The sequence below is a fragment of the Corella eumyota genome, chromosome 6, assembly GCF_963082875.1.
Source record: "Corella eumyota chromosome 6, kaCorEumy4.1, whole genome shotgun sequence".
Classification (NCBI taxonomy): domain Eukaryota; kingdom Metazoa; phylum Chordata; class Ascidiacea; order Phlebobranchia; family Corellidae; genus Corella; species Corella eumyota.
In genome coordinates, this window is record NC_137495.1 from 2,559,256 (window position 1) to 2,584,708 (window position 25,453).

The following is a 25,453-nucleotide window of genomic DNA, read 5'->3' on the forward strand; positions in this document are numbered from 1 at the left end:
TTATTTGATTGAGCCTTTTTATGAATCAAATTTTATCACACTTGTCATCGGCTTTTGGTTATAAACTATGATTTACATGCACGTTAATCACTGAATATTTAAAGTAACAGCTATAACCTACCCTTACCAATAATACAAAATAAATAATGAAGCTACATGCTTACGTAGTGTTATAAATTACGCGTATTAAGTTGTTGTTAATCTAAATCATGAAATATTTACACACTTATTGGAATTGTTAATCACGCTTAAGATGGAAAACAAGTGATAAATTTTTATTAAATACATTTATCACAACCGGTTTTAAAGTCAAAAAGTGACTAAAGCCTATAGTATTAATCAAAAATGCAGTTAAGTTTAAATCACATCGGCAATATAGAAAAATGCATAAAAAATACAGCAAAATAATACGTAACTCTCCCTATAAAAGATGGGGTATTTGGACTACAAGCAAAGGGTTTAAAGGTGAAACTAAAGACGCTTCTATACAAGGTTGAAAATGGAAATCCAATCCATCAAATTAGTTGAAATTGAAAGTAATAAATGCTGTGTTCCAAGAACTGTTAAAAATGGTGCCCGTATGCAGCTGATTTCTCCTCATAATTGCGAAGCATGGACGGCACATCAAGTAGGGTTCAGTTACTGTTTTAGTATCAAAAATAAAAGCTCTACATTTTCAATGACGGTTAATAAAAGAAATCAGGTAGTTCTTCAGGATTCTAGCCGTGTTGTTAAAGGCAACGATGTGTTTCAAGCACTTTCACCGTATGGAGAAGATGTGAAAGAAATTATTGGGAATCGAGTGTTATTGAACACTAAAACAAGATTATATCTCGGGTACCACTACAAAAAAGGAATTATAATTTTGGTAAGTAGAAAAGATGCGGCAATATGGAACCTTGAACAACCATTGGGTAATATTTCAAGCAAACTTATTGAAGTGGAAGAAAAAACCTTGAAACGGAAATCGGCAAGAATCAATAAGTTACCATTGAAGCATTCGAAGCTGGAGAACCAAATCAACAACGACGATAATTAAACTTAGACTGATTTTGTTACAAAAATGTACCCTACCAGATTATAGGTTTAAATCCCATAGCGCGCTTGTGTAAAGTGTAAACGTTACTAATAAGCTGAAACCATAAACCAATTTGTATAACCATTTAATATTAATTTGTTTACAGCATTCTAAACTGGCGACTACTTATATCTTGAGCCCGGTAACGAAAATTAACATGTGAAATTATCGCATTCAACATACTACATATCTATCTATATATTGTTCTATTGTATTACTACAGCTATTAACTGATTTAAGCGCAGCGGTTTTATGTACTTTTAAATAATTTTTTTTTAATAAAATACTAGTTTGTAAAGTGCTTTATTTGTACAGTGTATAAATTTATAGATAACAGAAAATAAAACAATTTTTAGAAATTTAATCGTGCTAGTACGCTTATACTAAATCCTTTTTTGGCACAGTAAAAAAAAAATTGCATACGAAATAATTTTATGAAAATTTGTGCTTCAAGATAGTATCAGTATATTTGTAGTAAATGTTTATTATTAAATATAAGGTATAAAAACGTAGGATTTAGTAGTCTATTTAACTATACGCTAGTCTATTTATTTATCTATAAATAAAACTAAAACTTATCATGGATAATAACACAGTAACATACAACAATTAAAATATCACTAATATTAATTTAAAATTTAATTTTAAACAGTGATTAATTAATACTGAAAATTATTGGAAAAATTAATACTGAAGATTAGAACAGTTACAATTAAAAAGTAATATAAATTCATACCTTTTTAGAGTTGGAAAAATAAATTTAGTTTTCACCAATGCCTTTGATAAAACTACTTGATCTCAGTAACTAAAAAAAAGGATTTATAAAAATATTTCTACTATAGATAATTTTAAATTTTAACATTAAGAAAAAAATTAGAAAAAAAAAACTAATGTGAATAAGGAAGAAAAATTGGTTAGTAAATTAAAAAGATATTTAAAGTGAAGTTTTAGTATTAAAATGGTAACACTTACATCATTTTCCACTCTTAATTGCTTCACTCTTCCTTGTAAATGACATAAAAGTTGTACAGTGCTTGTATCATTACTTGCTTTTGCTGAATATGGAAGGGTGGGGGTACTACTTGCAATAGGATATACCTGCAATGAATCATATCAGAGTTTAACGTACCATAGTGGATATACCAAAGCAGTTTGTGTAGAGTTTAAAAAGTATATTTCATTGGCAATCAAAATACAGTTTTAAAGTTAGTATAAGGCTTAATGATCTACATACATAAATAAACTTGTATAATGTTTTTAAGAAAAATTACCTTTAACATATCTCCATCGCTGCTTTCAATATTGCTTTTTAAAGACAGTTTCCTTAAAAGGAGAGTTTAAAAAATATAATATTATTATAGAACTCAAAAAAATATATAAACCAAAAACTGTAAACAAATAAATAAGCTCTACTTTTTTTCTTCCAAAGACAGACTATGAGACAACTGAACCTTTTAAGTGGATCATTACTTGTAACTTGATATGAATACAAGGTCATTAAGACATTAAAGTTGACCTAAAATTTACCTTTCCACTTGTAGTTGAAGTTCTTGCTGAAACTTCTCAGCAAGTCTGTGAGCTGTCAAGTCTTTCCATTGGTTCATATTTACTTCCAAGTTGTGAAGTTGAGAATCCTTAAAACTTAGTTTTTCCCTGCAAATATATAAAGTACAGTGATAACATCAAAAATTTGTTAATGCTTTAATAATTTAACAAAAATAAAATGTAACCTTTGCTTAACAACGACACATTTTTATTAAAAAAAACAAAAGCTATTACTATTACGCTTTTTTTAAATGCCTTTTTAAAACTTAACTATATTCAAGAAAGAAATTTAAAAACCTAATCACCTTAACTGTTTCAATTCATCATCACTTTCATCTTTGCCATTTTTTAAAGTGATCTGATTGGTTTGTTTCTGTCGAGTTTCCCGTCTCAGTTGAGCAACTTCACATATTAGTTCATTCACCGACCTACAAACTAATTCCACGATGTCTTGGAGTTGTGACAACGCTTTTTTACTGGGGATTGGAAGACTAAAAAGCAGATTAATTATATTAAAAAAACAAAACTAAAAAATTAGACACAGTACAAAAACATATTTCAATTTTAACCAGATTTTTATCGTAAAATAGATAGATTAACTTATTAAATAAATTTGTAATTAGCTTTTATATATTATGTAGACAAAAAAACAACTTACTTTTTGTTGAAATGAAAGGGATTTCGTGACCTTGTAGACAACAACTTCATGTTGTGATGTAACAATGCCAGTTTATGACATTCCTCCATCATACATTGCGACAAGTTCTCATCTTTATGTTGAGATTCCTTTTCAAAATCTTTCAACTAAAAACATGAAAAAATTTTGTTGTAAAATATTTTTAATATAAGCAAAATTAGGCCATTTAAGATACAATGATTTTGGTTTGATTTTTTTTGAAAGGGTTTAAATTTATTGTGTTCAAGTGCTATTAAGTGGTGTTTTAATTGAATAAAATGTTGTGCAAAATGTATAAGTGGACTTCATATAACTTATGTGAGTTTTACATTCCAGATTTGTAAAGGCCACCATACAATACAAAACTATAAATAAACAAAACTAAAGACCTGAATAGAAATACTTCATTGGATTCTTTGAAATTTAAACCCTATCAATTACTCCACAAACTCAAATACAAAATGACAAGGTAATAATAAAATAAAATCGATTTAATAACTAAATATCTGTAATGTATTTTTCCCATTATAGAATAGGCAAAGTATATTTACAATGTTAAATAATTGTGATTTAAAATACATATAAAATAATTTAAAAATTGATTAGAATACTCTTACCCTTGTTATAGCATCTGCAACATCCATTTGCAGTGATTCTACTTTTCTTTTGTTTTCACCGTTTTCATTTTGTAATTTCTTTTCACATTCCAGATATTTCTCTTTTATATCTGCCTCTAATCGAAAATTCTAACAAAAAAGAAATAGGATCATCGTTAATTATTATATTCCATTACATATAGCAAAACTAATATAATGTTTAACTCTATATAAATATACCCAAAATTAAAATTTCTTACTTTTGCTGACAAAGACGATATTTCTGATCGCATTGCCTCCATTTTTTTCTCTGCAGCTATTTTCTCCTTCCTGATAAGAGCATTGTGAGCATTTTGTTCTTCTTTCATTTCCAACTCCTTGCTCAGACCTATTTCCTTATATTTTTGGCAGTGCTTAAAAAACGAAAATAAAATTTTAAAAACTGTTAAATTTTTTGCAAATATAAAAACATGAAAAATCAAACTCTGTTTAATAAAATCTAGATACCTTAGTCAGTTCTGCAACTTGGTCATTTAAAATCCTCTCCCTTTCACCCAATCTTTTTACTTCAAATTTATTCTCAGCATTTAATTTGTCGTTTTCACTTTGAAGATCGTCTAGTTTTTGTTGAAAATTAAACACCAAAGTTTCGTGTTTGTGTTTAAGTTGTTGGTTGTTACGTTCAAGCGTAATGTTGTCCTTTTTTAAAGCACCGAAGTCGTGTTGTAATGCACCAAAGTCATTCTGAAGTGCATCATTTGAGGATTTTACCTATAATAAAATTAATAGTAGTTACATACTGATTCAGTGACCAAAAAGTTTTCATTTGCGATAGTAATATGATCTGAATAAAGCCAGTATTTTAACAGAAGTGTTTTATACGACACCACACATGAGGTCATGGGTTCAATCCCCACTGCTTACATGCTGTAGCGCTCTTGAGGAAGGCGCTATAAACGGTATGAACTCCTGCTGTGCCAGCACTCAATCAGCAGTACAATTATTGGGCAATTATAATCTATAATATCCCAAACTGCCACAGGCAACTCAAGACTTTTCCACATCGGGGATAAAGATATATACAAAAAAAAATGTTAGTAAGAACAAATGAAGTCATAAAAATGATTTGATAGAAATTAAATAAAATCATAGAAACCTTTGTGTTGGATTGCAAAATATCCTCTTCATGTGATTTTACTTTCAAATTTAATTTCTCTATTTCATTTTGTTGGCTAAAATATAAATAGAAATAAATATTTTTAAGTTCAACCAGATCATTTATATGAAAAAATATATTATTAATTTAAAACTTGTTTTTACCTTTCACAGATATCAGTAAATTTTTTCAGCTGCGTGTCTCTGTCATTCAGTTGATTTTGTAAAGTTTTTATTAAAGTTTCATCTTCTAAACTTTTACTTGAATTCCTTGTTTCAGGAACAGTCTACAAATAGGTAATGTTAAACAAAAGATACTTAAACTATTACAAAACCTGGTTAAAATAGAAAAATCCAATTGTAGGCAAGGAAAAATAATTACTGAAGCTGGTTTTGATTGTTTCATCTCTTCAATAATTCGATCTTTTTCAGCTATTTGTTCCTCATAACAATGAATACTTTCTTCAAATTTCTAATACAACAAAAAAATTTATTTAAAATGTAGGCTTCCTCTTTTAAAAACAATATTAAAAGTTTGACATTTTTTATACCTCTTGTAAATCTTCTATTTTTTCTCTCGTTCTTTTTTTGTCCTGAAAAAGTTGAGCCTTAGCAGTATGAAGAGCTCTCTCCAGCTCTTTTCTCTCTTCTATTGTAGTCCTGGATGCTTCTCCTTTCCGTATCCAGCTTTTTAATTCGTCTCTTTCAAGTGTGATTTGTGTTAGCTAAAAAAATTTATATTATGCATCATGAGTAAATTAAGTTCATCCTCATATTTATTGAGAAAATATACACAAAAATTTAAACATTTTTAAAAAAAATTAAACATTTTTGTAAATGTTTATTATTTAGGTTACACATTTGTACTATACCTCATGCTCACAGTTGCAACTGCATGTGCTTGTATTTTCTAAACTATTTTCTGGTTCAATTTCTTTAGGTTTTTCTTGAAATGTTACAGATTTCTGAACACTTTTTGCTTCCATACTAAAAACAAACACAGCATAGATTACTCTTAGTTTAAGGTTATATACCAAGTATGTGAAAAAATATATAATCCAAGTATGTGAAAAAATATATATGATTTTACAGAATATATATTTATAATTGTCAAAATTTAACAAAAAAAACTATTTACCTTGGTGGGATGTAAGAAGGAGTAAAACTTTCTACTTTTAGTACTTCAGAATTACTACCACTTTGTGTTAAAGTTTCTTGTTTTTCCATTTCCTTCGGCTCTTCCTCGAAATTCTAATAAAAATACTTGTGTAAAAACTATTAGCACAATTTTAATATTTTGACATCCAACCTTAGAGTTTTTTCGCTGAATTTTTTTGATTTTAAAACCTAATGACATTTTAAATCCAATTAAACAACACAACAACAGTTAAAACATAATACCTATTTGCTAAATTTTATAGATCCAAAGCATTTTAAAACTGCCCACAATATGTTTACATAACATTCTGTAAGTATGAAAACTATACACAACACATGATATTATACACATATTTTAACATATAGAAAACCATAGCATAACTTTAGTTCCATTGTTTTATATCAAATATACAGTATATCAGATTACAATTATCTATTATTAGTTCCCATTTTAGAACAAAACAGAAAATACCAAAATGAAATTCTTTCATGTTGTAAGATTGATAACATAATTTTGCAAAAGATATACAATCTGAATTAATTGTAATTAAATATTTTACACAAGTTTAATTACTTAACACTTATATCTCTTATTTTATATAAACTAAGCATTTTATTTATACAAGCAATACTATATTCACACAAACTTTAATTGCAATAATACTTGGTACTTACATCTTTCAAAAGTCTTCTTAAAATGTTAATGTCAGCATCATAAGCTTGATGCAAGCTTCCATTTGACATTTTTGATGCTTTTTGTTCAGAAGATAATTGCAGATTATTTTCATTTTTTGGTTCTAAAAATTTGCAATGACAATAAAAAAATTCAGAAAATTTAATTTAAATTGTGAATAAAAAATGTTAATTAGCCGGGAAAATTATTATTTTTTTTTTTTTTGTATATATCTTTATCCTCGATGTGGGAAAGTCGAATGCGCGACTTAAACATAGAGTAACACAAGTTACTCCGACCCAGTCTCGAGTTGCCTGTGGCAGTTTGGAATATTATAAAGACTATAATTGCCCGGTAATTATGCTGCTAATTAAGTGCTGGCTCAGCAGGAGTTCATACCGTTTATAGCGCCTTACTCAAGGGCGCTACAGCTTGAGATCAGTGGGGATTGAACCCACGACATCATGGTAGTGTAGCAAGAGTTCTTATCACTACACCACGCTGCCGGTTCCTACACCACGCTGCCGGTTCAAAAATATCAACGTATTAACTTACCATAATTTAAAGTTGTTTCAATGTAGTCCTTCTTGTTTGATAAGTTAGATTTATTTAAAATTGAACCAGAATCATCATTAACATCAAGTTTGCTAAAGTAATTTAACGAGAAAAAAATTAAAAACAAATGTTACGATCGAAATACAAAGCTATAAATTTGTCAGCCCAAATAAAAAAAACTTACCAAACTGCATAATTAGAAGCTCTTTGTTTCACTTCATTTAATAATTGAGCATCTATATCGTCAAGAATTCGATCAGTAGGATCCAAATTCCTTTCCATATTTAAATAAATCCCAAAAATGTAGACGCTAATAAATTTTAACGACGTTTACAAAACGAAAACATCGTAAAAGGGTAGACACTTTTACCTATTCCAAAAATGTAAAAGCGTATGTTATTGCCATAGAGAAGTAGGCAACAGATTTCTATGATAAAGTAAAAACTTTTGGTTTGAATAAAAATGCATAAATTGTAAAATAAGACAATTGATGTACATAAATAAGTTTAAAAAAATACAAACTACATAGTTTATTTATGAAATTATTCAAGTATAGTTAAGTATTAATATGTAAAAGTTATATTTTTTAGAATCGTACTTCGCCTGGCGTTTTTTAAATTGTAAACTTTTATAAGTATAACAAGAATTATAACTTAACAACAACAAAATTAACCAAATACTTGATTTAAAATAAAACATTGAAGTTATCAAGAATAATTTTTCCAGTTTATCCCCGTGTAGTTTCCACGTGGGGGCTGATAAATATAACAAGCAAGGCTTGCCATTACGCTTCGTATCAAGTTAGCACGTGGTAATTAGCATAATTTCCTGCCTAAAAAGTTTATAAATAGATAGAAGCGCTGCGTTGTTACCTAATATAATTGCCCATTTAAATACATTGTTTTCTTATAATCAGTTTAAAACTTTTTAAATATTCAAATAACTTTTTAGTGTTACGGATTTGCAGAAAATAGTGATAAAAACATGGCGTCTCAACTGCATATTTTGTTTGAGCATGCATCTGGTTATGCCTTGTTTTTTGTTAAAGAAGCTGAAGATATTGGAGCTTTGCTTCCAACAGTTGAACGTGGCATAACTGATTATTCTCTGTTTGCAAGCACTGTTAAGTTGGTGTCTTTTTCTCCTTTTAAATCGGGTACCAATGCTTTAGATAACATGAACTCGATCTCAGAGGGTATTTTGCATGATGATCTCAAGACCTTTCTAGTGACCAATGTTCCAAAGAAAAAGGGTGATGTGCTTTTGGGAATTGATGACACTCGGTTGTCTGGTGCAATCACCGAAGAAACTGGAATAAAATGTACAGTCAGTGAAGTCGTTTGTGAAGTGATAAGAGGTTTAAGAGTTCATTTTCCTAATATGATAAAAGGGCTGACTCTGCAAGCTCAGGGTAAAGCTCAACTTGGTCTCGGGCATAGCTACTCACGAGCCAAAGTCAAGTTTAATGTAAATCGAGCTGACAACATGATTATTCAGAGCATTGCTTTGTTGGATCAACTTGACAAGGACATCAACACCTTTTCAATGAGAGTGAAGGAATGGTATTCCTACCACTTCCCAGAGTTGGTCAAAATCTCAAGTGACAACTACATGTATTGCAAACTGGTTCGTATGATTGGAAACAGGAAAGAAATGCCAGAGGACATCGAGGAAAAATTGGAAGAGATTACCATGGATTCTGCAAAGGCACAAGCTATTGTGGCTGCTTCCAAGATGTCAATGGGGATGGATGTTTCACCAATTGATCTCATTAACATCGAGTCATTTTGTAGCAGAGTTATTTCTCTTACTGACTACAGGAAAGGTTTGGTTGAATATCTGCATAAGCGAATGGGTTCAGTAGCTCCTAATCTTTCAACTCTAATCGGTGACGTTGTTGGAGCTAGGCTTATTTCACATGCTGGAAGCTTGACAAGTCTTGCTAAGTATCCAGCTTCGACTGTTCAAATTCTGGGTGCAGAAAAAGCACTTTTTAGAGCTTTAAAATCAAAGGGTAACACACCGAAGTATGGGTTAATCTTTCATTCAACTTTTATTGGCCGAGCTGGAGCTAAAAACAAGGGAAGAATTTCTCGATATTTGGCAAATAAATGTTCTATTGCATCTCGAATTGATTGTTTTTCTGAATACCCCAATAATGTTTTTGGAGAAAAACTCAAGGATCAGGTGGAAGAAAGGTTGAAGTTTTATGAAACTGGTGATGCACCAAGAAAGAATGTTGATGTTATGAAAGAAGCGCTACTTGAGTCAGACAGTTTGATTAAAGCGCAAATACAAGAAGAAGAGGAGAAGGAAGGTAAAAAGAGCACCAAAAAGAAGAAAAAGAAGAAGAACAAAGGGGATGTGAGCATTGAAAAAGAAAACATGGATGTTTCAGAGGTTGCCACTCCAAAGTCCGAGAAGAAAAAAAAGAAGAAAAAGGCGGAAGAGGTTGTAGAAGAAAGTATGGAGGTTGAAGAAGTAAAAGAAGTCACAAAATCAGCAAAGAAAAAAAAGAAGAAGTCCGTTGTTGTTGAGGAAGAGGTTGTTGAAGAAACACCAAAAAAGAAAAAGAAGAGAAAATCTACTGCCGATATTTCGATGGAAGTCGAGTCCCCAAAACTTAAAAAGAAGGATGCCAATGTTGTTGCTAACGGTAACGAGAGCATCAAAAAGAAGAAGAAAAAGAAGTCAAAAGGAAATGATTCTGTAATAGAAGGGTGAACTATTTTGTTAAAAAAGGAAGAACAACTTTTTTATTGATTGAACTGATTTTTAACCCAACCTGGTATTGTACAATAATACACTTTTCAACACTGCCATATTTTTTAAACATTTGTTTAGCTGTAAACTTTAAAAATGTAAATTTAGAGTTATTCTGTTAAAATAATGTTTCTTAAAACATTGCATGACTCATGGTAATGGTTTAAATTTTATGTTGTGTCATTAAAACCGCCATGTATAAACTGTTTTTAATTACGACCTATTTTTTTTTAGTTTTGTAACATAATAATGTTGTCAATTAATATGGTGCTTAGTCATTAATGGTTGTTTAAACTTAATCTTCCTGCTTTCTTTACAGATTTTGTTGTGTAAGTTAGGTCTGGTCTTAAAGTAAATATGACGGACCGAAAAATTAACAAAGTGATACCAAGACAGAAGTCATTCATGCAGCCAATATTAAATCCATTCGTCCATGAAATAAACTTAACATTTGCACAGAAAGTTCAGGTTGCTATTATGTCAGTTACAATAGCTCCTCTTAGACTTGTTTTATTTGTTGCCACTTTGTTTATAACATGGATGTTTGGATATATTTTTACCATTGCAATGGAAGTGCCAATCAAAAGACCAGTCGGTCCATTTCGAACTTTTTTATTTGAAATATTACGACTTATGGGCAGAGTAGCCTTGTTTTTTCTTGGTATACACTGGATTAATGTAAGAGGTAAAAGAGCTACCAGCCATGAAGCACCTTTAATGGTGTGTGCTCCTCATTCTACCATGTTTGATGTGTTTGTGTCGTTTGTAAGTCGGCCTTTCTTGTCTTCGGTATCACGATATGAAAACTATGAGGCACCACTCATGGGCACATTAGCAATTGCAACTCTTCCTATTTTAGTGTCAAGAAACGACCCAAATTCAAGGCAAAATACAATCAAAGAAATCATAAGAAGAGCCAATAACCCTGATCAATGGCCACAAATTGTTATTTTTCCTGAAGGAACTTGTACTAATCGTAAATCATTAATCACATTTAAATCTGGTGCTTTTATCCCAGGGAAGCCGGTCCAGCCAGTAGCAGTTGAGTATTTAAATGACTTAGATACAGTCACATGGACCATGAATGGGCCAGGGTCAATGCAAATCTTATGGTTGACACTCTGCCAGTTTAGCTTAAAAGTTCGCATTACCTATCTTCCTGTGTACAACCCTAACGAAGAGGAAAAGAAAGACGCAAAGTTGTTTGCAGACAATGTCAAACATCTTATGGCAGATGTTTTAAACATCCCTTGTACAGATCACACCTTTGAAGACTGTAGATTAATGCGACATGCTGCTAAGCTTAAGCTACCAATGGAGACTGGACTAATTGAATTCACAAAACTTAGTCGTAAACTGGGAATGAATATTGACGGTGTACAAGACCGTCTTTCTGAATTCTCTAAGATTGCATGCGATAGATCAGATGGGCTTATTTCAATTGAAGACTTTGCAAGGTTTCTAAACATGCAGATCACCCCAGCTCTGCAAGAAATGTTTGACTTATATGACCGCAACCAATCTGGTTTCATTGATTTTAGGGAATATGTAATTGGACTGTCTTTGGTATCACAACCAAGTGTGACTGATCACACAGTACGCTTGGCATTTAAAGTATTTGATAAAGACCAAGATGGAGTTGTGTCGAAAGAGGAATTCCGACAAGTTTTAGACTCAACTTTTGGGTCTGATATCGACGTTGAAACAATTTTCGGAGAAATGAGTAAAAAGCAAGACGACAAAGTTACCTACGAGGAGTTTTACGACTTTGTGGAGAAAAGACCGGAATATGCGAAAATGTTTGTGTGGTATCGGGATATGCAAGAGGATGAAGTCGATAACAGAAACACTGACCCAGCTTCGACAGTTAATGATACCATAACGCAGCGAAAAGGTGCCAATGTATCAAGCTCATCTGGATAATAAACAATGTTATTTTAATTTTAAACTTTTATTTTTGTAAGTTTTATATGGTGTTTGGTGTTCTTATGTTTGTTTTTATTTAGAATCTTCCCACTCTGTATTTATTATATTTATGCCTCATATTACACATGTTTTGTTTAAATGTTATTATATATTGCTTTGATTTTGTACACGATATACTCTTATACAACAACAATAATATTTCTGTAAATATGGAAATTTTTGAACATATACTCTTATTTACAACAATTTAAAAGCACTTTAAAGATTAATTTTGTTTTTAAATGTCAACTGAATAATTCATACAACAACAATAATATTATTTCTGTGATTTTTAAAAGTTTTTTTAACACTCATATTTACAACAATTTATCATATTCGCACTTTAATATTTACATAATTTTTGTTTTATTTTAAATATTTTACCCAAGTTCTTCCATACAACAATTTTAATGTATTTGTTTTACTTATAAACACAACATGTATAGACTACTACAACGTATTATTGCCATATTACTTTGGTAATGTTTATAGTATGATATAAGACATAAAGTCATTTCCTTTTGCAATATCCTGCAATGACTTCGTTTTTTAGTCACTTTACATGCAGTTGTTAAGCTCTATGACATCATAAAAAATAAATTTGATTGACAGTTGATGACACATAAACATTCTGTAACCTTTGTACTCTTCTAACACGTTCTTGAAAAAAATTCAGATGCAATTTTCTGTTATGTAACTTGATGTACTTTAAATATAAATCTTATTTGCATTTCAACCCAAAGTCATATAAGCTATGTTTACATGCTGTAAGAAACCAGACTTTATGGGAATTCTTGTTTGCTTTTTAACACTAATAAATTATTTGTCCTTTGAACTCACTGTGCCTTTAAACCTTGTTTTATAGATTATATTGCAGAGTAAATTACATTTATATTCAATGTTATGTAACATTGCATTTTTTAATGTTTAAATATTTAGATTTTTATAATTTTGTGCATGTTTTAGTTTTGTTGGTTCATTATTATTAAAATAAACAAGATTCATTCTAAGAATTGGTTATATAACTGGTAAAAATGTTCAAATTTACAACTTAAAACTGTTTTAGAGGCCATCAGATAGTTTAAATGTAAGAAATTCCTAAAATTTAATTTAGCATGACAGAAATTAGCACAAGGTCTGCATTTTGTCTTTGTAGAAAAGTTGTGGTCTTATGTAATAGGCCAGTAGGAAATAGGATACTAATAAATGGACTTTGTTCTGTCACTATTTAAACAAAAGGAAAAAAATCCATTGAAATTTAACAGTATTCAATTTAGATTCACTCCTGTTAGTTAATTGAATGTGTATTGCTAAAAGTGATTAATTCATTTATAAATAAATACAGGTCATATTTAAAATATAAACATTTTTTTACAGGAAACTGCTAATAATTTCCTATTTTAAAAATGATTTATTACCAACAAAGCATTAATTAGTTTGGCAATAAATAATTATAATGTCAAGTTATATATAGTTCAGCGGTAAATTGAAATATAGTATAGAATTATAACATTTACTACTAAATTGATTTAAAATTTATATATATTTTTAGCTTAAAAATTTGGCATAAGAATAATAAATTGGAATTTAAAAGTAGCTATGCAGCAAGCCTTGCCACCGAATCCTTTTGTTTCATCGGTTAAATTAAACAATCTTCAAAAAATTCAAGTTGTTTTAATGTCATTGACGTTAGCACCATTAAAATTAATTGCAGGATTTCTAGTATTGCTTTGTACATGGCTACTTGGAATTTTTTTTACGATTGGTGTTTCAGCAACGTCAGAGAAGCCGGCGACACCATTTCGAAGGTTTCTATTTACTATTTTACAAAAAATGGGAAGATTGGTGCTTTTTATATGGGGTTTATATCACATTAAAGTAACTGGAAAAAGAGCGAAATATTCTGAAGCTCCAATTTTGGCTATAGCCACCCATACTTCATTCTTAGATGGAGTTTTGTGGTTTATTAGTTCTCCTTTGCCTTCTGTTCTTTCAAAGTTTGAAAATTCCAAGCTTCCAATATTTGGAACCTTAATTAAAGCTTTACAACCAATATTTGTAAAGAGAGACGACCCAAAGTCGAGAGAAAACACGAAACATGCATTGCAACAAAGAATTAACACACCTGGAGATTGGCCTCAGATTATTATATTTCCAGAAGGCACTTGTACAAATGGTCAGTATATGATGCGGTTAAAAGGTGGTGCTTTTTTAACTGGTGCTCCAGTACAACCAGTGACCATAAGATACACCAATAGTCTTAACACCAGTTCATGGACTGAATGCTCCCCACATGCTTTTAAATTATTTTGGTTGTGTATCTGCCAATTTAGAATAAAATGCGAGGTCAATTACATGCCGGTTTATAAGCCAAATCAAGAGGAAATAGATAACCCAAGATTGTATGGTGATAATGTAAGAATTGTGCTTGGTACAAACCTAGGCTTACCTTTTACTGATCACTGCTATGAAGATCGTATGCTAGTGAGACATGCAATTAAGTTAAAGTTTCCACCCCATATTGGATCTATTGAGTTTTATAACGTACGCTCAAAAATCAAGTCACTAGATTTTACCAAGGTTAAAGATATGTTGACAGAATATGTTAAAATTGCAAACAAAGGCACAGGATTTTGCACAATTGAAGACTTTTCTAAGTATTTGCAAATACCTGTTAATTCAGCAATGAAGGACCTGTTTAGCATATACAATAAGGCTCATAAAAGAGTAATTACCTTTAGAGATTACATATTTGGTTATCATCACATATCTAGTGAAATTAATAAACCAGAAAATGTGAAAAAATGTTTTCAGATATTTTCCATAGCGAAACATCATAAACAGCAAAGTGATCTGAATGCTATATTTACAACAATTAATTCTGAGATTTCTGAAGACAAAAATGATCTTGAAACAGAATTTAAAGACTTTATCACCAAGCAACCTAATTATGGGATACTTCTGTTGTTTTTTGATGATGTCATAGAGCAAAACGATGACCCAGCTGATTCTGTATCCAATGGCAGTCGAATGCAACTTAGAAAACGAAATAAATAAAATAAAGTTGAGACTTGTACAAACATTATAAAGTATTGACTGAACAGTGTTTTTCGCAGTTTATTTCTCAGTGGTTGTTTTCTATATTTTTTATTAAAAAGTTAAGTGTTTTGTTTTTTCTAAGGTGTTTTAACGAATGTATAAGTGCTTTTAGCTTGCTTACAGGTAAAGAAATATTCAGTAATAAGTTTTGTTTAATTGTGAAATGTATCTCTAAGTATTAAAATAATAACATAAACTGAAATCTATATTTTTTTGTTACAATTTTTTTGCCTTTATGTCTGTAGTTCATGTAAAAGATTGTTGCCTATGGTACATACTTATTCAAATTTAATCCTTGTGATTATAATCACAAAAAAATGTATATATATTAAAAGTGCAACGATTATATAAAATTGTCTTTTTTGTGATACGTTTACCATCGAAACTCCAACAAAATAATAAAATCAACTTCACAGAACTCCACTCTTAATACAATTATCTTTGAAGGTTGGGATCTTCTCCAAAATGTAAGCACTAAAAAAATATAAATCAGTTTTATTACCTAGCCAAATGTAAAATGGACCAGTCAATTTAACCATAATACAACTTAACCCAATGACAATTTAACTCTGAAGGATTTACTTTATTAAAATAAATGAACAAGAAATAGGTTTAATTAAGTTGGTTTGTCCAAAGATTTATTGTCTTATGGTTGAAATGACAAAAAACATTGATAATAATTATAAAAACACCCACCTTACATGCTACCACTTACCTGCATATTTTTACATAAATTTTTTTAAGTTTTATTTTTTGGTACTCCATATTACCGTGTTCTTTTCGCCATTTCTGCTCCTGACCACCGGGGGCTATAGGGGTAACTTGCTGATAGAGTTTGAAATAATTTGTTTCCATTTTTTGCCATGTGGTATGCTGATTGGAATGTTAAAGTGGGTTGGTCCCGTGGAAAAAATCTCGTTAATTGCACTAAAATAAAAATTTAAATAAAATCACTTAATGAACTCTTAAAAATTAAAATAAGAAGCATACAGTAAAGGATAGCACTACAACTTACCATGAACTAAAAAGAAGAAAGTTTGAAAGTTAAAAATGAGACTAACTTTGTAGAAGTCTTCCGCATCATATTCCAATATATCGCTAAAAATAACAACAAAAAATAGGTTAATAACAGAATATATACCTAACAGGTTTAAAGATTAGCAAAGCTTCACCCATTTAAAACCATAACTTCTCTTTAATGCCGCTTTGCTAATTGATTATTGACTTAAACTTCTAGATGTCTAAGTCTATATTATATTAACTTTTAATATTCCCTAGTTCAACAAACACAATCTATCTTTAGGAATTTTTTCCAGTAAACTATCATCAAGAAAGAATACTTTGTAGTTTAAGATAGTTCTCAATTTTTTTTATAATTCTTGCTAAAGGATTTGTCTAGTTCTACTGGGTGGGTGCTTGTAAACAAACACCAGTAAAATTACATAATATAAAATTGTATTAATAAACTTACCCACTAAATTGTGTATGGAAGGCGGCAATATATTCGCATCTTTTTTGATGACTTTCTGCCAAGTTGTTGATAGCTTCTTGGACTTTATGTTTGGTTTTAAGACAGTAATCCAGGATGGAGGTACCCGGGGCATAAAGTGGTGGACTTACTATGCCCCTGCCCCCTAATATGCTATTAAAATAAAAAAATTTTGAGCACTATTTTGAAGGTCAGCAATTTATAAAATTAAGTTTATTAAAAAAGAAATCTAAAGCACTTACTATTCAATATGTGCTGGGATAAATAGTAGAGGAATCACATTCGATGTCTCTGTTTCATATTTAATCAGAAGCAGAGGAGTCTCAATAAAGATGTCAGGTGGGGGAGCATCTTGGAAGAGCTTGGTAGAAAGAGAGGACACACTTGTGGAGAGTTGAAGAAGAATGTTGACAACATGGTTTTTTGGACCACTCTTTTGGAGAAAATGTAAAAAAATTTTTTGAATAATAATACTATTAGAAAAAAAAATCCAGAACATAAATAATCATAATAAAAATCTACAAACTTGGTAAATACACACAAGCAGTTTCAAAATTACAATAATATGTTTTTTATTTCTGCTGAACTTAAGCTATAACAAATTGGTTTAAAAATAATAAATTTAGTTTCTTACTTTGTCTGGTCTCTTTAAGCAAATTTCAATATTAGAAAAACTTTCATCCTCATAAATGGCAGTTATTTCTTTTGTAAATTCTATATTAATTTTGCAACATTTTTCCTTATGATGCTTCTTATACATCCTACAATTAAAGACATTAATATTTGTACTACAAACATAAAGATTTAATATTAATTAAGATTGTAAAAATATGATTTTTTACCCTACAAGCTCTTGTATTATAACCAATAAACTACTATCAAGATCAGGATCCCATTTTAACAGACTTGTTATTTCTTCATATTCTGGATCAAAATCATCGTATTGGGGTAACAGAAAATCAGGAGGTGTTTCCTTCCTAAACCCATCAAACAAAACTTGCCCTGATAAAAATAGGTATCAACTTGAAATAAATAAAATGTTGGAAAAAATATTAAGGGCAAATATTAGTTGAAAGTTGCGACCAAATTACGACAATTGAAAGACCATAGGGCAGGTTATTGGGGTTTTTATATTTTAAATACTTACATCTAACTATCTCTCCGGCCACTGGAATAGCTATTGTAAAGGAATCATTTGTGTCTAATAAATCAGCTTCATTCCAGTGAGAGGGCGCACTATAAAATAAAATATTTTATAAAACAAATGCTTACTATGTGGTATATATATAAAAATGAACTTAAACACTTAACATTGAAACATTATCATTTCTATACAAGTTTACCTAGATTTGGGATCTTCTATCTTGATTCCATTAACACAAAAGTTTGTCGGACCCTCTAAAAGTTTCTTCACAAGTGGTACCAACCACGGACATAGAAATAAATTATCAATTTCCATCTTAAAAGATGTTATGTCTTACACATTATGTTGTTAATATTTGAAAATCTAAATAAAATAGCAACACATTAGATTAAAATACAATATACAAATATACAAAAACTTAATATATCAAATATTTGCTTCATAATTATAGCACAATCTCTTATAAATCAGTAAGCAGGTATATACATTTATCAAATATTGCACACAAAAAACTTTTAACTTCGAATTTTGAAATACATTAAATTGGTAGTTAATTGGCACAAATGTTAAAATGTACTAATAGTAAGAACAGGGTAAATATAATTTAAGTGTTAAAATAAAAAGGAAAGAAATATTATAATTCAGATTCTATAAACCCGGCTTCTACCAACTGTTCTCTTTTTATAGAAAGTTTTGTTAAAAAAATATCCATTCTTTGTTTTTGCTGAATTGTAATCTTATTATCACATGTAGCATCATGTACAGCCTTGTTTATAGCCTTATAAGATTGCTGATACTCCAAAATTGAAGCATAGAATTCCCATATACTTAATTCAGGCCATAAACTCTTGACAAATGATAAAAGTGAAAACGAAGTTTGCCATAACAAAAAATCGCTTAATCTTACTTCACCTGAAGTCCTAATAAGTAAATCACATCTTGATATTTGTAGTGTTCGATCAATCAATTCTTGAGTTACATCATCAGATTCTAGATAATTCTCTCTGATACCCCATGATATATCCCTTAACGCTTGCGCCATTTCGTGACACGAAGTATAAGATACACATACGTTAAGTTTACATCTTGGCTGATGTTTAGTTGTTGATATTAAGTCCTTTGCAAGATTTCTAATATCTGGAGGTAAAAGGTGAAGCTCACCGACCATACAAATCCGAATATTGTTAGCTTCAATTTCTTCTTTCTGTTGTAGAATTTGAGTAAATTTGACACGTGCTAGTTCCATTAAACTATCCACCTCGTCTTTTGATCTTTTAAAGTTTTCAGCACTGAATGCATACACTGTTACTTCTGGTATATCAAGATCTAAACACCATTTTAAACATTCTGCAAGTTTGTCAAAGCCTTTAGTATGGCCTTCAATTCTTTCAATTTGATTCTTGGTCGCAAATCTTCTGTTACCGTCCATTATAAACGCAACATGGCGAGGTATTGGGCCACATTTTATAATGGAAGAACAGCAACGCTGAATCAGGTTCTGATCAAAACTTCGGTCGTGTCGAATCAAAGCCATAATTTAATAATAATTAAAACAAATTTACCAAACCTAGGTTACTAAATACAACAATTTTTACAATTAAGTAGAAAACCAAACAATACGAACAACATTCAGACATTAACTAACAAATACCTGGATATATAACGGGCAGACACGCCACATATTTAGTGTTATATATTCTAATTGCCTTATACTATAATTCTAACACTTTCTTTTATATATTAATGGGTGTAAAACCTTTTAAAACGTAAACAAAATTAACGTGAACTTGGATGACCATCTTCCAACACGAAATCAATGACGTCATCAGATTATTTTTGTGTTTTCGTTTATCCCCGATTCACATGACCAACGTACTTTTACATTTTTAGCCCTCCCTTACAAAATAACATTTCTAAAACAACATAAAAAAATGTAGTGCAAAATATGTATATTTAAAAGCAAAAAGTAAAATAAAAGCGATGATAACGCCGTTCGTCATAATTCAAAAATCATGTACAAAACATTATTCCAAGTCGATGCTGTTGTAGTAAGATGCTTTCTCTTCTCCCTCTACCTCCTTGTTCCTACGTCGTCGTTTTGCCACAAACCACACGCAAGTCCAGCCAATACAAGTTATTAGAAAGAGAATAAACATGACGGCCATGCCAGTAACTAACCACACGTAGGGAAATGTATAAGAACTTGGTTCTATCAAAATCAAAAAAGGCTAAATGAGTTAAATACATACACCGTAATCCACTTAGTTTCACACACATAAACTCTAAAAATTTTGTGTCACAAGTCATTAGTAAAGAGGTACTTTAAATGTACAATATATAACATAAACACCTTCCCGAACGAGGAACCTTGTGCTTGTTAAAGTCTGAAGACCAGTCTCCATTACTGAAGTTGAATTCCTGTTAATCACTTCTTCTTGTCGTTTCATTCTAAGAAAATTGTTGATCATGAATAACTGGTAGTATTAGCTACATTTGCCATTTTTATATGGTTAAGTTTGTACCTTAACAAGCTTCGTTTCTTTTTTGATGTTGAGGAAATGCAGCCTTGAGAACATCTCGTGGTAATGTCTGGATCATCAACGCAAATAATAACAGAACACTTAGAGAAATAAGATCAGTTATTATAACTATAAACCACAAACGTTTGGCAGTAAAACACATCAAAATAATTGTTAATACCCTAATGAAGACGTCGGTTTCGGAATTGATACCATCTAAACTTTCAAGAAAGCGAAATGCTTTGATGCTGTACCAGTTTTGTTGCTTGTTAGGAGAAGTATAATTCTTTATTGTTGCGTCGGTATTACATCTAAAATAATTAAAAATAATTAGTATTTTTAACAGTAAAGAAGATATGTAAGAACCAAAGGTGAACGTAACGATTACCCGTTTTCTATCAAAGTATAGGTAAGAGTTTCGTTGGTGATGCTAGTTCCATCATGCGGATAAGCTACACAGTTTTCAGTAAACAAATGAAGAGGTCCTCCTCCACTAACTCTCAAACCAAAGTAAATGTTGGAGTTGACTGGGTATGTTATCGGATCCGAGTCGTAAGGACTCTAAAAACGTATATTTAAAGTTGAATATATATGTGGGCTAGAGAATACAAACGAACACTTATGTTATGACAAATTATGTTATATATCTTGTAGTGTTATTTGTACCTGAAATGTGGAATCAGTAAAAAACTGAAAGCCCAAAGTGAAAACGCCTAATTCAGGAACAGCAACGAATGTATTGACAGTATTGGTTGGATCAAAGGAACCGTTTAAATTCCCAAACCTCGGATATGCACAAGCAACATTGAGGGCATACCAAGTACTTCGACTAATCAAATCTTCGTTGTTTGAAACAAGGATTCGAATCGAGTTTTCAAATCTGATTTCAGTTGTAGTTTCCTAGACAAAACATTTATTAAAAACAGAACGTAAATTAAGCATCCTAGGCAATATTAGCTAAAAAGAGGCCAAACATTGTCGAAAGGTTAACATAGACTTTTTCTTACAACGTTTGTAGTTCCACATTCATTGAAAGCAAACTGAAAAGAATAATGTGTTGAATTTTCAGCTAACTGGCATTCGGTGGGAATCGAACTCGTGTCAAACGGATCGAAGTCGCTTAAGGCAAGGGCCCCAGCTTCAACACATGTTGGAATGCTGACCTGGATGCCATTTAACCCACATGAAAACTCCACGTTTGCTGAAATCAAATATTATTAATATATTACTACCCCAAACTAATTCCTAATGGGAATCATACTTATAACCCTACAAATAAATTAAGTTGCTTATGATGAGTATGGAACTTACGAATACAGCTTCTTTCATCCGCAGCAAGATGCCAACAAGGATTGTTGCATTCACAAGTGAATGCCTCACCAACTCCTGGTACACATACGTCACTACAATTTCCATTTCCCACGTCACAAGGGTTAACAGTTGTCGGGGATTCGGTCGTGGTTTGTGTCGTAGTGGGAGGGGCTTCCGTCGTAGTGGACTGTGACGTAGTCGTAGGGTCTTCCGTCGTAGTGGGTTGTGACGTAGTCGTAGGGGCTTCTGTCGTAGTAGTCTGTGACGTAGTCGTTGCCTCCGTGGTGGTGGACTCTGACGTAGTGGTTTCCATGGCAGTGGTAGTTGAAGGGGTGGTGGGAGCAGCAACTAACCAAAAATTAAAAAAAAAACTAAACAAAACTCGCATTAAAACAATACAAAAAAGGCAAGGTTTTGTAATTACCTCCTCCGACCTCCAATGAAATGCATCTCAATTCAGATTCCTCGCTAAATTACGAATTATTACATTTACAAATTATAGATAAGATAAATTAAATCTATAACAAAGGATAAATTTTACTTTTCTGTATCCTCCGCGCTTAAACAGGCGACGTTACTGCCAGTAAACGATGAAGTAACATCCCAGGATATATCGACCGAGTAACTATTGTTTGACTCTGACGTAATCGATGACGTCACCACGTCGTATATTCCGAATACTGATACCTCCTGCACCCTTTAAATACGAATGATTTAAAAACTTTTTAGACATGGAAAATTGCAAATTTTGATGTTTAATATAAAGTTTTAAAGACTAGAAAAACTAACAACCACTTTTACATGTTTAAACGGCGCCAATATAACAAAAATACAAAACAAATTAAGTATTTAAATAACAACATTAGGTTACAGGATTAATATCGATTATAGGAAATAGAAAAAGTACTTACTGAACTGATGATGAGCTTGTGGTTACCACGAGTGTTTGAGAGTAAGTGTCACCAACGTCAAGTGAGATATTGGCAGAAACAGGTGAAATTTCCAATTGGGGAATCGAATCACAAGCGGTGGCTGAACTATAAACTAAAACATAAAGTTAAAATTTAAGTTTACCAACTATACTATTTTTTAACTCGGCGAAAAATTATAACTTAAATGTCAAAGAATTTTTAACCTTTTATGAACAATAAAAAGTTGTGTAACATTTGTAATCTTGTCTATATTCCACCGGCAATGGTATTACTTAACTTACAACTAACCTTCGATTACGAATTGTAGCGGGACATATGATATAAACTGGGTTGGTGAAACAGCCCGACTTCCGACAGTTATACTGGTCTGGGGTCGATCTTCTATGATCAAAGCAATGTTTATTTCTGTTGGAGCGGTCTCGGTACCATCATACGTCAACGTACAGGTCGACTAAAAAAATTTTTTTTTAAATAAATCCTTTTTAGTAAAAACTTAAGATTTTAAGATTAAAAAGGAATGGTTGCGTTTGGAGTAAAATTCCTCTATAACTTGTTTTAAAAATAAAGGGGTTTACCTGGTCTAAGGTAACATAGGAGTTGGGTGTAATTGTACAAAAATCTCCACACTCGCTTGCACCAACGGCAAACCGACAAAAAATATTATCCCCGTCAAAATCTTCAACTATGATTGGAATATCTCTTGCACAACCTGCCTTTACACTATTAAAAAAACACGAAAGTCATTTAATTACAGAAAAGCTTATAAATTCAACAAAATATTCTGAAAAATTATAAAGTTCAAAAAGGTAGGAATAATTAAAAAAAAAAAAATCAAGCCTTTAAATTTTTAGAGGTTTAATTATACAAAGATAAAGAATTACCGAAGTCTTGGATCAAAAGTTGCAACGGGGGGTGAGTTTGGTGCGGATGTATCTGATCTTTCATTTGTGTCAACATAAACAGTAAACATATGATCATCTCCGAGAAAGACAGTTTCATCAAGACTAAAAAATCGAAAAAAAACTTTACTTGAAAGTGTTAAAATCATACAGCAAGTGAAATTAAAAATTAAACATTTTAACTTTTAAAGCATATGGAGCTTGCCAATACACACTTGAGTATTGCTAAGCAATCAATTTATCGATTTAGTCTACTACAGTTATAAATAAATAGAATAATAATTTTTATAGGAAATTTTACAGAAGTTATGTTAAATGATAAACACTTACGTTAGTACAAAAGGAGTTGAAGTAGTTGCGTAATTTTCTTGTTGGACAAACAGAATTGACCAATCTTCGACGGGGTCGCTTAATACACAATCCTCACTAGCTCTTACAAGAGGTGGGAGAGTACAAGAAGGGCTACACGACCATGATTGGACTGTCAAAGTTATTTCGGATCCACACGACGTACCGTCGCTTGATATAGTTCGTTCCAACGTAACCTGTAAAGAAAAACAAAATAAACTCAGTGTTGCTGAAAATGAATGAAAAAATACATTGTTTTGTAATCTGTACGTTATGTATTAACTTGAAATATTTCTTTAACAATTTAAAAAATTAGATTAACAAAATAACATAAGATCTACCTCGTTAGATCCAGTAGGTCTCCATGTAATAAAACCACCGTTAATGTTTTGACCCCTGGCCATCGCAACCAAACAAACAAGAACATAAACCGTATAAAAACGGGTCATACTAAAAATACACAGTTAACACTTCAACTAAAAAAAACTTTTGTCTTGTATATCAAAAGGCTAATGCTTGTAGTACTAAGTTTTACAACTTAAACTTTTCTGTTAATCGGGAGTTTATATAGAAATGACCCCTTTTTTAATATTTAGTTTAATTCTTTTTAAAAAGGGGGGCGCGTGGCATCATTACTTGAAAGCTAAGTAGAAGTTTGCGTGATGTCTCGCCCAATTAAAAATTGTTATTTCTTGAAGACATCCTATTTTGAAAGTTCCTTTTAAGTGCTTCCAAAATAATTACGAAAATAAATCGCTTAAATTCGCGTTACAATAGTCGCTGTCGTCACACACCATTCGCGAATAACGAATTAATACACCGTGACGTCATAGTTAAAAACGTCGTTTTTGAAGATCAACAAATAGCCTAAAAATGAGTTTTTGATTTTAACGTAAAAACCGGTCTATTTTTGCGCGATTGGATTTTTGTTTTGTTGTTTTTAAAAACCGCAAAGTACGTTCCATTACAACTTTAATCAACTAGAACATACCCGCACTTGTTTTACTTTAAATAGGAAGCCGCCATCTGTCCATTAACTAACATAAGATCAACAGTGAAGTGTGTTGTACCTTCCAATCACGCATCAAAGTCAATGTTTTGGTTGTTATAAGTATAACAAACGTACGCTTAAAGGTCACTGACAATATAAGATCTTTTTTTTTGGAGAAAAAAATGCCGCTTTCAAAATGTCATAGGCTAACAATTACTTGGAAATTTGTTCCAAAAAAACTTTAGCTCTTTTTCCGAATAAATATCAATCTGCTAAAAGTATAGTATAAGGAGTTATAAGGTAACAATAAATCTGTCTGCTAATAACTTTATGAAATTAAAAAACATGTTCTAAAATTTACCGACTTTTTAAAAACTAAACAAAAATAAGCAGAAGACGGGGGTTTCCCAAAATTATTTTAATATTTTTTTTAGATTAATGACGTAATTAACAAAAGTTATTTTATTGAAAATTTTATTACTTAAAAACAATTTAACCTAAATAAAATTTTGTATTGGTCTGTAATACACAAATTCTTCTCTGGAAAACGCCTTTTT

At 31.1% G+C, this 25,453-nt stretch overlaps 7 protein-coding genes across 8 annotated transcripts; 3 read left to right on the plus strand and 4 right to left on the minus strand.

The window, feature by feature from the left end:
• Positions 1–1,458: 1,458 nt before the first annotated feature.
• On the minus strand, positions 1,459–7,759 carry LOC145756040 (uncharacterized). 2 transcript variants are annotated; one of them, XM_082572273.1, is made up of 18 exons: positions 7,621–7,759; positions 7,437–7,528; positions 6,884–7,005; positions 6,189–6,301; positions 5,923–6,037; positions 5,602–5,775; positions 5,433–5,522; positions 5,216–5,337; positions 5,052–5,127; positions 4,403–4,666; positions 4,156–4,308; positions 3,917–4,045; positions 3,282–3,427; positions 2,929–3,114; positions 2,606–2,731; positions 2,350–2,401; positions 2,051–2,176; positions 1,459–1,883 (listed from the first exon to the last, which is right to left on the minus strand). In XM_082572273.1, exons 1-18 carry the CDS (start codon positions 7,716–7,718, stop codon positions 1,839–1,841), a joined length of 2,229 nt encoding a protein of 742 aa, XP_082428399.1. In that variant the 5' UTR covers positions 7,719–7,759; the 3' UTR covers positions 1,459–1,838. The 2 variants fall into 2 exon arrangements, with proteins under 2 accessions (XP_082428399.1, XP_082428400.1); XM_082572274.1 differs by lacking the exons at positions 6,884–7,005; positions 7,437–7,528; positions 7,621–7,759 and adding an exon at positions 6,452–6,561 and having other exon boundaries at positions 1,460–1,883.
• Positions 7,760–8,340: 581 nt separating this feature from the next.
• Positions 8,341–10,517, plus strand: LOC145756044 (nucleolar protein 56-like). Its single transcript, XM_082572279.1, has one exon. It carries the CDS (start codon positions 8,421–8,423, stop codon positions 10,158–10,160), a length of 1,740 nt encoding a protein of 579 aa, XP_082428405.1. The 5' UTR covers positions 8,341–8,420; the 3' UTR covers positions 10,161–10,517.
• A 23-nt stretch (positions 10,518–10,540) lies between these two features.
• Positions 10,541–13,164, plus strand: LOC145756048 (lysophosphatidylcholine acyltransferase 2-like). The gene has a single exon (XM_082572282.1). The coding sequence runs from the start codon at positions 10,557–10,559 to the stop codon at positions 12,120–12,122; it is 1,566 nt and encodes a 521-aa protein (XP_082428408.1). The 5' UTR covers positions 10,541–10,556; the 3' UTR covers positions 12,123–13,164.
• Positions 13,165–13,691: 527 nt separating this feature from the next.
• LOC145756050 (lysophosphatidylcholine acyltransferase 2-like) lies at positions 13,692–15,675 on the plus strand. The gene has a single exon (XM_082572285.1). The coding sequence runs from the start codon at positions 13,764–13,766 to the stop codon at positions 15,219–15,221; it is 1,458 nt and encodes a 485-aa protein (XP_082428411.1). The 5' UTR covers positions 13,692–13,763; the 3' UTR covers positions 15,222–15,675.
• Positions 15,535–18,255, minus strand: LOC145756054 (BRISC and BRCA1-A complex member 2-like). The gene is made up of 9 exons (XM_082572289.1): positions 18,096–18,255; positions 17,900–17,988; positions 17,595–17,754; positions 17,387–17,513; positions 16,995–17,185; positions 16,735–16,905; positions 16,279–16,361; positions 16,034–16,190; positions 15,535–15,737 (listed from the first exon to the last, which is right to left on the minus strand). The coding sequence occupies exons 1-9, from the start codon at positions 18,209–18,211 to the stop codon at positions 15,674–15,676; spliced, it is 1,158 nt and encodes a 385-aa protein (XP_082428415.1). The 5' UTR covers positions 18,212–18,255; the 3' UTR covers positions 15,535–15,673.
• Positions 18,256–18,279: 24 nt separating this feature from the next.
• LOC145756059 (dehydrodolichyl diphosphate synthase complex subunit DHDDS-like) lies at positions 18,280–19,467 on the minus strand. The gene has a single exon (XM_082572294.1). The coding sequence runs from the start codon at positions 19,428–19,430 to the stop codon at positions 18,531–18,533; it is 900 nt and encodes a 299-aa protein (XP_082428420.1). The 5' UTR covers positions 19,431–19,467; the 3' UTR covers positions 18,280–18,530.
• Positions 19,468–19,828: 361 nt separating this feature from the next.
• On the minus strand, positions 19,829–24,418 carry LOC145756038 (uncharacterized). The gene is made up of 16 exons (XM_082572271.1): positions 24,247–24,418; positions 23,888–24,102; positions 23,540–23,662; positions 23,234–23,378; positions 22,947–23,109; positions 22,638–22,770; positions 22,268–22,423; positions 22,151–22,194; positions 21,727–22,074; positions 21,423–21,616; positions 21,082–21,315; positions 20,804–20,976; positions 20,597–20,726; positions 20,419–20,516; positions 20,247–20,344; positions 19,829–20,105 (listed from the first exon to the last, which is right to left on the minus strand). Exons 1-16 carry the CDS (start codon positions 24,352–24,354, stop codon positions 19,921–19,923), a joined length of 2,547 nt encoding a protein of 848 aa, XP_082428397.1. The 5' UTR covers positions 24,355–24,418; the 3' UTR covers positions 19,829–19,920.
• Between the last annotated feature and the right edge of the window lie 1,035 nt (positions 24,419–25,453).